Below are 13,736 nucleotides of genomic sequence, written 5' to 3'. Positions count from 1 at the left end.
TTTATTTTAAATAATTAATCTTTAAATGTGGTTTTAATTGGGTTTGGACAGCCTTTAAAAGCAGTCTGTAAAAGTAAATACATGATATACTAGCTCTAATTCTAAATTAATTTGTAAATTTGAGATTTATTAGATAACTGGACAACAGACATTTATAGGATACCTTCTGATCCACCTATCACTCGGCACCTGGCAATAAAATCTGTTAACTTCAGTGTGAAAATACAGCTCAGCTAGAAGCAACATCAAATGAAAAGAGCTTAATGTTAGGGCTTGTGCTACAGTGGCACAGCTGATACACTTCAGTGTAGATGCTACCTCTGTAGATGGGAGATTTCCTCCTGTCGTTGTAGGTAATCCACTTCCCCGAGAGGCACCTAGCACTATCTATACGGGGACTTAGGTCAGTTTAACAATGCTGCTCAAGGGTGTGGATTTTTCACATCCCTGACTCCCGTAGTTAAACCAACCTAATTTTTCTGTGTAGACCAAGCCTTAGACTTCAAGCCATTAACACCTTCACTGCTGTGGTCTGCTGCAGCTGTTGTGTGGTAGTAGAACAGGGCATCGTTGTGTTGTGGTTGTAGTGGAATGATGATACTTCTATTTGGGATGTACTCCGTACAAGGGACTAGAATGTGGATGTTTGCATCCACATACCTAGTACATTAAGCAATATTCAGGCAGTTGCGAGATTCTGAAGATTAGAATGGAGACTAAAAGAAAGTATTTTTTCACACAACATACAGTCAACCTGTGAAACTCCTTGCCAGAGGATGTTGTGAAGGTCAAAACTACAACAGGGTTAAAAAAGATCTAGATAAATTAATGGAGGAAAAGTCCATCAATGGTTATTAGCCAGGGTGGACAGGGATGGTATCCCTAGACTCTGTTTGCCAGAAGCTGGGAATGGGCGACAGAGGATGGATCACTTGATGATTACCTGTTCTGTTCATTCGCTCTGGGGCACCTGGCATTGGCCACTGTTGGAAGACAGGATACTGGGCTAGATGGACCTTTGGTCTGACCCAGTATGGCCGTTCTTATGCCCACTCGCCAATAGAGCCTAGAACTTTGTGTGCAGAATGAAATAGAAGCCTCAACTGGAGGACCTTAGCTATCTAGTTAAGATAGATAACATGATGAATAGGGCCAATCTGTGAAGAGCTTTAAAGCTTTTTAGAAGTAAAACTTTTGTCAGGCCAATGGAAAAAGCAAGAAGGGATGTTATGATCATCCAGTTTAACTCCTGGCATGTATCTAGCTGTTACGTTGTAAGCATACTAAAAAGGATACACAACAGGAAAGCCCCTGATGGTACATTTGTCTTGCTGCTTTTGTCCAGAATAATTGCAAAATTGCTTTATAGACGATGGTTGATATTTTCAACTTTTAGACATTAAAAGTCTTCCATTAAAATTAATGTATGCAGTGTTGTTGTAGCCTTGTCGGTCCCAGAGTATTAGAGAGACAGGGTGGGTGAGGTACTGTCTTTTATTAGACCAATTTCTGTGGGTGAGAGAGGCAAGCTTTTTGAGCTTTTCACGCCCACCACTGAAATGTATTTCTTACAATACAGCAGTCATTCTATACTAGCAGAGCTATGCAACTGTTTTTAGAAAGGGGTATGAAGAATAACGTCTCCAATTTGTTGAGAAAAATGACTGTGTTGGTCTTTTTTGGAATTATTTTGAGGAAGTATAATTAAGAAAGGAAAACGAGAAAAAACTGTAATCACTAAATAGAAAGTGGGTTTAAAGTAGAATTCATCCCAGATGATCAATTTAACTGGTGCTTTATTAATTCCCTGCATTAAATAATAATTCATTCCAAGGCTTTTCCTTTAAACCATACAATATTTTTTAGGTGTATAAGCAATATGTCTATAACCTAACGCATGTAACATAAGCATGTTCACATGCTCCTGATGCCCATGGCAGCAGGGCTAGTAAGAAACAAAATAGCCATATCAGAACAAAGATTATGGTTTTGTTTAAAATATTTAATAGCTGCTAAACAGATAAAGGTGCAAGCAGAAGAATATAGGGTCAGATCCTTAGCTGTTGTGAATCTGCATAGCTCCATTGAGTCAAGGCCTACTGAGGGGGCGGCAGTATCTGTAGCCAACGTGCCCATTTCTACCACATGAAATCTCTCTCATACGCACACTTATAAAGCACCTTCTTTCTAAAACTGTTTTGAGATTGCATAAGCATCCGACATTTGGATGATTTTTGTAGCAAAGTGTCATAAGATGGCTGACCCTTTAAATGAAGTAGGTCCAGCTCCCCTGTGCCAGAACAGTTGTTCTCATTTGGCCTTTAAAGGGGGGATGGTCGTATCTGCTGGAGGCTGTAAAGGATCAGGGAGAATCTGAGAGGAGAGAGACTCAGTGAAAGAACAACCTGGTGAGTTAAGTCTGCAGGCCTTCCCTGGAAAGAGGGCGGAATTACCAGGTAGTCAGTGCGGAGGCTAGCCTGCTGACTTTCAAGAGTGAGTCAAAGCTGGTGCTGGGAGGCTGAGGGCTAGGAAGCCAGGGGAGGGGTAGCCAGCTGTCCTTCCTGAGGCAGAGAACCATGGCACAGAAGGCTGGAGAGGGCTGAAGGCTGACAGCAGCAGAGACAGGTGCCTCCTGGCTCTTGGAGTGGAGAGCTAAAGCCAGAGGGCCAGAGAAGGAAGAAGGCTGGAGCACCGGGGTGTGATGAGGGATGCTGTGGTTCTACTTGATGTACTGTCTGGACTGTGGTTGTAGGACTTGGTATTGGGACTTATTTTGTTATGGCTTATGTGCATTGGACCGCTAAAATAAATCCCCCAGGTTATGTTTATACTCAGGAAGACCATTTGGACTATTTCTGGGGCCTTTAACGGGGAAACTGAGGCAGGCATGTCTGCTGTGCCCCGGCCTACCCAGGAGGGTGCTCTTGTTGGGGCCATGCCATCACAGAGTTATTTCCCAGCTTGACTGAAACCTACTCCCTCACATTATGTCATGCTAGCGTGAAGATGCTTGTCCTGTCCTTTTTCTCCTTTTATGCTCTTTGGGAATGATCCAAAACCCACTGTAGTCAATAGATACTCACCATTGACTTTAATGGGTTTTGGGTCAGACTTTTTATGTTTCATAACAGTAGCTAGTTCTTTTTCAAGTAGTGCCCCTATGGGCACTCCACTTCAGATGTGCATGTGCCTCTGATTGGAGCTTTTTGGTAGCAGGGTCTGTTCGTTCCACACATGTGCTCCAGACCTTCGTGTGCTCTGTACTGAGGATATATGGATCTGTGCAGGTGAACTGCCTTCAGTTCCTTCTCAACTGCCCTATGGCCTAAGATGGAGTTTATAGTGTTCCCGCTTCAAGCTTAACCTTTAGCTTTTAGCTCATTTGGGTTCTCAGTCTACTTTAGTTTCCTCCTTTCAGTTTATAGTTTTGTAGTTCTAGAAATTCTAGTTAACTAAGGGTTTGTTTCCATTAGACAACCCTTCCTTTCCCGCCCCATCTGAGGGGTTCTCCCTCAGGGGTTGTCCTCTGCATGGGATTCTGGGATCCCTGGGATTCAAGCACTGCCTTACCTGCCATTAATCTATGCCAGTCAGCAACGGGCATTGCCAGTATACCTTGCAGACACGTACATACTGTGCAACATCTGCTCGGCCTTCAGGAGTAGACCTAGTTAAAATAGGGAGGTTAAACGTAGGCTCCTCATGATGGAGCACTCCCTTCGACCAGGCTCGGATCCAGGCCCAGATGCCTGCCTTGTACATCAGTCTCTGAGTGACCACAGTATCCCATCGACCTCAGTCACTGTAGAAATTGACTGTTTCAGAGACCTCATGTTCCAGAAAGGATACCGCTGAGGTGCCAGGCTTCTCTGGTACCTGGAGTTCTTAGTCAAAGGCTTCAGGCTCTTTCCAGGGGCATAGCCAGGTTTTCAGTGTAGGGGGAGCAAAAAACATAAAAAAGGTGCCCCCCCCTTGTCTCCCCCTCTGGCCACGCCCCCTTGTCTCCTCTGGCCACGCCCCCAGATCGGACCCCCGCTCACCTTCCCTCCTGCGCTGCCGCCTGTCCCCAGCTCCTGTCCCAGCGCTTGGCTGTGTCTGCGCCAGCCAGCAGGCGCAGCTTCCACGCCGGCCTGCCACCCCGCGGCTCCTCTGGCCCTGTGGTGGGCAGCGCCGGCCGGCAGGCGCCGCTTCTGCGCCAGGCTGCTGCTGCCCCCCTGCGGCTCCTCCGGCCGTGTGGCCGGCAGCACTGGCCGGCAGGTGCCGCTTCCGCGCCTGCCGGCCTGAGGGGAAGCAGCTGCTTCCACAGAACCCCGCCAGCTACGCTACTGGCTCTTTCAAGAATCACAGTACCAAGCATGCCTTGGTACCGAAGCCATCTCCAGTACAGTCTAAGCAGATTGCACCACAGAGAGTAAACACTTTGCGTCAAGGAAGCTGGTACTGTCTATGCTATGGCCAGTACTTAAGCAGGTGTCTCAGACTACGACATTGATACCTCCAAAGCCAGCAACATCCTCCATACCATCTCTGTCTGCTAGACATATACCACTGAAGCAAACAGCATCCTTGGTACCGCTGCTGACTGTTGCGGAACTGCATTCAGTTTCAGCACACATTCACCTGGTACTGCAGGAATTTAGAGACTTGTCTGTCTCAGATGAGCCAGTGTCTCCTTTGTTAATGGAGACCAAATGACTGTCAGTACTGCGATCTTCTAGATCACGGAGACCTTCCCCTTCCGCAGTACCCCCTAGTTCTCCGGTACCTTCGGGATGAGGCAGATAAACATTGTTTCTGCCTCCAGTCTGCTCCTCCCTTGGACTATGCTGAAGGCATCTCCTCAGATTCCTGGACAGGGATATCTGTTGTATTAATTTAGATGGACTATATAGACCCAAAGCCTCAAAGGTATTAACATGACACTGTCATTGCCCAACATTAAACAGTATTAAACAAGGTTTGGGGTTTGGTATACAGAGACCTCAGCCTGCTTTCAAAGAGCAAGAAGCAAGAGCTGAGAAGGAAGTGACACCACAAACCAGCATCTCCTCATCTTCACCAGGTGAGGCTGCAAGGCCTTCCCCACCTTCTCATGCTGACAATTTAAAACAGTTTCCAGAACTTATGAAACCGATTGTTCACTCTCTCCAGATCCCCATGGAGTCAGTCCAAGAGTTGCAGCATAAGCTTTTAGACATTCTGCACGTGACAACTTCTGGTCAAGTGCCCTTGCCAGTGAATGAGGCTCTAATTGAACCTGCAAGACCATCTGGCAGACTCCGGCTCCTGTACTGCCTACAGGCAAACAAGTATTCTTTCTTGTTATGAGGCTGCTAATGATCAGCCACCTTCTAGAATAATAGCCCATTCTACAAGATCCCAATGTACATCCTTGGCACTGTAGAAAAATGTACCAGTTGCAGAAATTTGCAAAGCTTCAACTTGGGCATCAGTTCATACTTTTTCCAAACACTGGGCTCTGATGCACGCTTCTGGTCAGATGCGGCTGTTGGCATGGCAGTCCTATCATCAGTCTTAGATACAACTCTGAAGCTCTGGTCTCCTTCCAGGAGTATTGCTCCGGAGTCATCTGAAGTGGAGCAGCCATAGAGAGACTACTCAAAGAAGAAGGAGAGATTACTTACCTTGTACAGTAACTGTAGTTCTTTGAGGTGTGTCCCCCTATGGGTGCGCCGCTACATGCCCTCCTTCCTTTCTGCTTCTGAGTCTTGTCTCACGGGTCTTTGCAATAGAGAAGGAACTGAGGGCATTTTGCCCGCTCAGCTCTATATATCCTCAAGTATGAGACAGAAGGAGGTTTGGTGTGTGTGTGTGCGTGTGTGCTGAATAGGCACTGCTACCAAAAATCTTTGATCAAAGACACATGAGGCACATGCTCATCTGATGTGGAGCACCAGTAGGGGGACACATCTTGAAGAACTGATGTTACTATAGAAAGTAAGTAACCTCTCCTAGAATGATTGCGGTAATTTACTTTTCCGTACAATGATTTATTGTTACAGCCTTCTTAAAAATCAAACCCACCTTTCCCTTAGTTCTATCGTGGTGCTGATCTGTCATGTTCAGAGGATGGAGGGGAACTATTGTCGTTAGAAAGTAATGAATATTAACACCATGTTCTTTATTATTGAGCCTGCATAGAATACTTGGGGATTTGAGATTTCAAGGCGAGCAGCCCGTCAGGGCTATAGTTTTTTTCTTTCAGCCTTGCTAAGGTTATGCAACTGCTGGGAGGAATTATTTGTATTTATTTCTGATTGAATCAAAAGCTTGGATAAGTGTGTATGTACACGCATGCACACACACACATTTATAAAAATTCAGACACACATTAGTTCACATGTGCAGCCCTAGTAGCAAGAGTCATTTATGTTTTAAATGTGTATTGCACAAGTGACTGCCGGAATGAAAATTAAATGCTTAGACTGGAATTGAAAGCTGCCCAAGTAATCGAGGTATATTATTGTAACAGGAGGACCATGATACAATGGAGGCTGATCTGGACAAAGATGAAGTGTTACAACCTCAGCTGGGAGAGCTGTCAGGAGAGAAGCTGCTGACGACAGAGTATTTGGGAGTAAGTACCACTCACTGGGATTCTAAAATACTGAATTTGTTTGGGTAGGTATTTAATTTCAACATTTCAATCAACATTTAACACCCAGAGGTTTAATTATACACAGCTGCCTTCTTCTGTGTGCTACGTATAAGGCTAGCTGAGAGTCAGCTTCTTACCTGCCTACTCAGCCCCAACCCCTTACTATCTGTTGACAACGTCTATCCAGCAGAAATAAGATGGGCTTGGGAAAGGTAAACTTGCGTCCTTACTAAGCCGGCTTGGAACAGAAAGAGCTATAGTGTAGACATGGCAAATCCTGTTCAGTGACATTAGGATACAAATCTAGGTTGATGCTCAGATAGTCTTCATATCCCTGTCCCAGTGACTTCAGTTTCCCCTCTCTTTCCTCCTCTTTCTCCTTCTGTGCATTAGATAATGACCCATACACCAAAAGTGAAAAAGAAGCTGTTTCCTGGTGTCCATCAGAGCATAGATGAGCCTCTCCAGAGACCAGTCACCCCGGGCTATCACAGAGCTGCATACCCAACGTAAGTCTGGGCAAATGAGGCAGAAAGTTGGATTATTTCCAAAATAATGTAACTTGAATATACAAAAAATAAAGCCTCCATATTGGAAAGTACATTGCCATTGTCATTCTTTACAGGTTTTTGATCTAAAATAATGGACGTTTGAAAAAGAAAGGGAGGGAAAACTGCAGTCAAAGACAGGTCCATTGACCAAAGTCATGTATTTGCGATAATGGAATGAAAGTTGACAGAGTCATTTGGCCTAAGCTTGCAGTAAATCCTGTGTGTCCATATTCTCCAGCTGGTTATAGTATTTCTGTGGGTGAGTTCCATCCAGCAGTTGACATACCAGTGGATCTTTCACTTCATAAACCAGAAAATGTAATCTCCTCTGGGACAATTGCTACCCTCATGTGAAAGCAGAAATTAAGACAGACAAAGATTACAAATGTGATAAATGCGCTAGTTACTTAAAATAATAAGTAAAAGGGATCTGGCGAAAGGGTGGTCTGTGACTTCTGGTTGCAGCTCTAGGTGTAGCTGAAGTCAGTGGTAGGATATTGTTTTGCAATTGGAAATAAGAGACTTCAGGACCCTAAAGACATGGTATTTATCAAGCTTTCTGTTATTAAACAAAATAAGTCTTACCTAGTTCATTCTTGCGATGGGATTTCTCCTCTTCATCTCCGTTATGGTGGAGGGAGAGGATTTGACATTGTCCTATCACACAACAAGGAACAAGTGTAACCAATTTTTCTTCTTTCAGGTGCATGCAGTCTTGGGTTGTACCAAATCCAAGTAGCCATGATACAGGGTTGTGGACTAGTCTGTCTTGAGGATTTCTCGTGTCCATTTCTGTGTGCACTTTTCAAACTGAAAGACTATCAACCATTCCTATTAGGATGGAATATGGTACCTCAAAAACTACTAGATCAACAACATAGTTAAATAGCTTTTTACTTATTTTATTTTATATAAAAATTAAAAAGAAAAATGTCAATGCACATTTTAAAAAAATGAGTTACCTTCAGTTTCAGGTTCTATATCTGCCTTTAAGTTCTCCAGTCAGTTTTTTTGGTTTTTTTTTTTACTTTCACATTTTTCTATTTCTTAAAATGCCTTTCTTTCCCATTACATGCGGAAGATGCACACAAATAGGGAAACTGACTCTGAATGTGCAAACAGTGAAACTGATTAAACACAAAGAGCTGCCAAATGTACAAAGTAAACAGAGAAATTACAGAGAAAATATTTCATTTACAGTGATCTTAGGTGTTACTTGTAAAAATAGGTAGCATTCTCAGGCAAGTTGTGATCATTTATTTTAAAGCTGCCTTTACACTCACAAAGTTTGGGGAGTAATATCACTAGATTGACAAGTTTATACTGAGTTTCTGTATACGGAGAATGGTTTACTGCATTGTGTCCAGTGAGAAAATTGCCTTTTCAATAAGCAACAAGAGTATTTGCAATGTCTATACTGCACCAAACCCCAAGGTCAAAATCACTTTGAAATGAGCTAAAGCCTCATTTAATACAAATTATTTTTGTAATATCCATGTGCTACTTGACTATAATGACTTTTATATAGTTTCTTTCATACAAACTGTCACAAAATGCTTTATTTGATTAAAACAGTTGCAAAGGTAAAATATGAAAGCAGAAAGTGGTAAAAAATGGTAGAAGACAACATTTATTGTACGTGTATTGTATATCTACAGAGACACTAACAAGAACCTTGATAAAATCAGTTTCTAGTTGAGTGAGTAACACTTCCCCATTTCAGGACATAAAAATTGAGCATGGTATATAAAACAAGCAGTCCCAAGTTCTGACATTGGAAATGTATGTGGGTATCCCAGGGAAGAATTTGGCCTGCAAGGTCCTATTTTTGCCTATATACTATTCTCAGTAAATTTATGAAGAAAATGGCTGAGGTGTGATTATAGAATCAAGTTCCTCTTCACAGCATAAGCAGGGTGCAGATTTTAAAGTTTATGGTAAAAATATCTTTCTTCAAGTTGGTCTGTTTTTCCATATCCATAAAATCCCAAATCTTAGCAAACCATCTACATATGGCAGGAGAGAAGTGACCCGGTAATAACGTGGGCTGCTCTCAGTAACGCACAGATCTTTTTATTCTTGTTTTTATTGCACTTCCCCAAAAGAGCTACAGACTCGAATGATGTAATCTATTGACTATGCTGCTGAACGTGGGACTAAAGCCACTTTGCTACTGGTCAACACCATCAAATGGGTTCAAGGGTTCCCCTTCCCCTTCCCCTGTAATTTCTGCTACCTGCAGTAAGCTAGAAAACCTGGATTCATTCTGTGGAGTTTACGATCATTGTAATGTAATGCTTATATAGTGCTTTTCAACTGTAGCTCGCAATGCCACAAAGGTGGCTAAACCTCACTATCCACTTTTATAGATGGGGAAGATGAAGCATGTCAAAGTGAAATGACTTGCCCCAAGGTCATGCAGCAAATCAGTGGCAGAGCTGGGAATAGAGCTGAGGTCCCCTGACTCCATTCCACTGCACTCCTCTCTAGGTCACAGCTGTTCCCTAGATGAGGTTAAATAACTCATGCCCATTACTCACTTCCACACAAGTAATACCCCAGAACTGATTCCTTTCTAAGATTTCATCAAGGCTTCCCAGGTTTCTCTGCCTGATATTGATTCCACGCCATGGGCTGACTGTGACACAATTTGAATTGTGCCTTGCAGCCTGCTCCTGTCTCACAATGCACCTAAATGACTGATTGCTCAGAAACCCTCTGGGTACAGCCAGCTACAATAGTTGAGGGAACTATTCCTGCACTGGAATAATGAGGATGCAAAGCAGCCTCTGCAGATTTTCTTTGCCCCATGTGAAACAAATAATTTCTGTTTTGTTTTTTTTAATTTAAAAACTGTGTGAAATTTAAATTTCACTATTTTAGTCAGATGGTAAAACCAGTGTGAACACTATTAAGCGCGAACCAGTTTAAAATAGGAAAGCAGGCATTAATAGCATGCATGAGAGGTTTGCATTTTGCAGTGAAACCCTCTATAGCTAACTTCTGGGTGCAAGAAAACAACTAGAGTAGAAAGGCAATAACCAGAAGAGTGGATTTACAGAAGAAAAGGACAAGATCTAATGGAGTTTATACCCAGCTAACTTATTTTAGCAAATGACATTGGTTACTAGAGGATAAGAACTAATAGGATGCCCTTCTGTGAGCAAAAGCAATAAAACTGATCAAATCCTAGCAGTCCAGACACAAAGAGAAAGGCTTGAGCTATATTTATTTGATTATAAATCACTTAAGTAAACTAGTGACTGCATTGTATCAAACTGCTGTGGAATATGACAAGATTTACCCCTTGATGCTTTTCTACATGGGGAAACTCAGGAAAATTAATCAAAATTAACTAAAAGTATAAATTTAAAGTGGATTAAATGGCATTAAACCAGTGTGGACACTCATTCAGAATTAGCGTGGCATTCATTCCGTTTACAGCTTGACTACTGGGGAGGCACTCAGGAAAATTACTTCCAGTTAACAAAAGGTGTGAATTAAAAGTGGATTAGTTAAACTGCATTAAACTCTTACATGGACACTCCCATTCAGAATTAAAGTGGCTTTGGAACTGAATTAAATGAAACCAAATTAAGACCACTTTAATTCTGAAAGAGAATGTCCATATAGGGACTTAATACAGTTTAACCAATCATCTTTAATTTTATGTGTTTGCTTAATTTGGATTAATTTTCCTGATTGTCCCCATGTAGACAAGCCCTCAGTCTACACTGTAAGGGGATGCTCTAGCCAGGAAATACTGGAGAGCTCTTTTTAAAGACCTACTTTATGAGATCACTCAGGAGGGACAAATTGTTTAATATTCCTCTGGTCCAATTACTAATCACCTCCTTGGAAAGGCCCGTTTCTAACTAGACGTCTCTTAGCCTGATCTTGCCATGAGTATTCAACAAAACTCTCAACTCAGGGGTAACTTCCCTCCCAGCCCCCTACTTTGTCTACCCAACTCTCACCCTCACTGCTTCCTCTCACCCCATCTGATTGCCAAGCAATCTTACCCTCTCTCCTCTCTTTCAGCAACTTTTCCTTCCTGACAACCAGCCCTATCCAAGAAGTTCTACAGCTGTTAAGTTAAAATACTGTGTTATGTTTTGATCTTGCATCGTGTGGAACCTCCGTAATATTCAGAAACACATTTTACACTCCTGAAAAAGCTTGATGTGGGAAACCTGGTAGACTCATCGGCACTGTCTTTGGTGAGGGGGCCACTGGTATTTTGTCTCTCCAAACTGTCGCAAGTTGTGGGTTCCTTCCCAAGCTATTTATTACACTAGGAAAAAAATGTTAATTTCAAATATGTCTAACCTCATCTGATTTGAGTAGTACAGTCAAAATGCTATTAAGTTGTGCCCCGGCACTAGCTTGCAACATAAAATACACTTTGCTGTTTCTTCTGTACCTTTCCAGGAAATTATATGGTAATTCTCATGCAGCTTTTTTAGGCTGTAAGTATTTATCACCCTGCATTCTCATTTCTCCTCTAGGCCAGAAAATGATGCCATTTCTTCCCATGGCAGGGACAGCAAATTCCAGTCTATGCATAACTGTCGTCCTCCCACTCGTAGCGGTAGCAGGTCCAGCACTTCCGACTTTTGTATTTCCTCTGCAGGTAAGGATATTCTGAGATTGCTGCTGTTAATTGTTCCTTAACTGGGTCGGATGTTTGGCAAAGGGGATGCCTCGTGGTTGGGCTGTGGAGTTCTAAAATATGGTCTGCCGCTGACTTCCTCTTTGGTATGGCATCATTTACAAGCCCCCAGCATGCAGTGCTCCATCTTGATCCAAGCAGAGCTGCAACCCAAAGACATAAGGGCCCAAAAATGCAGTATGCAGTGTTGCATCTTGAGCTAGATGAAACTGTGCTCTACAGACTACAGGTCCAAGAAAGCCACGTTCCATCTTGAATCAAAGGAACTGCAGCCCACAGAATCTACCGTTTTCAGCAGGCAATATTACTGTCCTCAAATAAGCCCTTTGCTTGGGCCTAAATGAATTGCTGCTAGGACCTGTCGTCTCCTCTCTATTACCATTGAAGGCAGCTGCAGTCACCTTCACAACTACGCTGAAATAATAAAATGTGGTCGAGGATGGGAACCTATTAAGTTTGCAGCTGCAGAGTGGGAGGGACATAAACAGGATAGTAAAAAAGATTGGGGGGCAGAGGGTAGCACATCCCCCCATATCTCCTCCCTTGTGGTTACACCTGTACGTCTGTTCTGTATTATTTAAATTAGCTGGGGCCCCTAGGCCCTTAGCAAGTTGCCAGAGCTGCCCTCAGCTGGGCAGCATTTCAAGGGCCCTGTTGTAGAGAACAACAGCATGGAAGGCGCTGCTAGAGATTCTTTCCTTGCAACTTGAATGGAAGCTAACACAGACTCACCCGCGCCTGCTTTTGAGAAGGGGAAGGGCGTGCAGCTTACTGATCAGGGTAGTGGGGTACCAGCCTATTTGCAGGAGTAAGTTCGACAGAGTAAATTAGGCACTAACAGCAAAATGTGCTGGGATCACAATTACAGTGTCTTGCAGCTGGCAGTGCAGAATTATTAAAAAGCACCAACTAAGATGTCTTTGCTTTGATAAAAAAATATGCTTTGAATCAGTAAAGAAATGGCTTTTTTTTTTTTTTTTTAATTTCCAAAAGGAAATGAAAGGGATTTTGAGAAGAGTAACCACGGTTTCACAGACAAGAATCTGCTTGCGTAATGTGCAGAGCTGATAGAATAGGCTTAACCCAAGCCTGGGGGTACAATAGGAACAGGTGAAGTTCCAGCTCAAGGCGTGCATTTGAGCACTCCGTATATTCTGGCATAATGGGAGGCATGGTCTTCAAGCCTCAGATTTCACAATAGCGCATAGGAACAGAACAAAAACATTCTGCACAGATCAGCTGGCCAAAAACAGTGGCTCAGAACATCAGAGGTTATAAGCTAATAGGAAACCTGGTGACTTGGCAGTTTTCCTATAGTGAGGAAAAACTAATCTTTTAAATATTTAAACTTCGTAAAGGGGATTAAGCAAATCAGACATCAAAAGTGCTGCTATTTGCTGATTAAAATGTCTGGTAGGATGAAACCCTCTATTGGATACAGATTCTGAGAAATAATCCCTCTATTTCTAAGGGACAGTTCAGTCTAAAGGAGCCCAAAGTGTCTTGTGAATGGTGTGTTTAGATATTATCTCACCCCTGAAATACAGCCACCTCTGGCGTGCAAATGCAGCAGCCATTCCTTGCCAGTGACGCTATACAGCAGTTTGTTAATGGGGGCATGTTAAACAACAGGAAATTTAGGTAAGAGCAGAATGTAAATGCTATTGTTTAATTTGACAAGGATAATGGAATTAATGCCCCTACCCTTGGAAAAAGTGCTATTAACTCTTTAATCATCACAGATAAAGATAGCCTTGATACTATGTCTCATCTAAACCAAAATCTACTAGTAGGTTCTATCCAGATTGTGTACATGTGAATGTATTTAATATATAGCTTATCAAGAGGACTACATGAGTTGCAGTATCTCTTTTTGTAGGAGAGGAGGTCACTA

At 42.7% G+C, this 13,736-nt stretch overlaps 1 protein-coding gene across 3 annotated transcripts in view; it reads left to right on the top strand.

Annotated features, from left to right (window-relative positions):
* The window catches only part of ARMC9 (armadillo repeat containing 9), a 101,781-nt gene that overhangs the window by 73,393 nt on the left and 14,652 nt on the right, over positions 1-13,736 (top strand). For all 3 annotated transcript variants that reach the window (XM_045031197.1, XM_045031196.1, XM_045031198.1), the window contains exons 20-22: positions 6,494-6,598; positions 7,013-7,128; positions 11,679-11,803. In XM_045031197.1, the coding sequence (XP_044887132.1) occupies positions 6,494-6,598; positions 7,013-7,128; positions 11,679-11,803 (346 nt within the window). The remainder of the gene's footprint in view (positions 1-6,493; positions 6,599-7,012; positions 7,129-11,678; positions 11,804-13,736) is intronic.

This window comes from Mauremys mutica, chromosome 9 (genome assembly GCF_020497125.1).
Source record: "Mauremys mutica isolate MM-2020 ecotype Southern chromosome 9, ASM2049712v1, whole genome shotgun sequence".
Classification (NCBI taxonomy): Eukaryota; Metazoa; Chordata; order Testudines; family Geoemydidae; genus Mauremys; species Mauremys mutica.
This window is presented reverse-complemented; position numbering and strand designations above follow the sequence as displayed.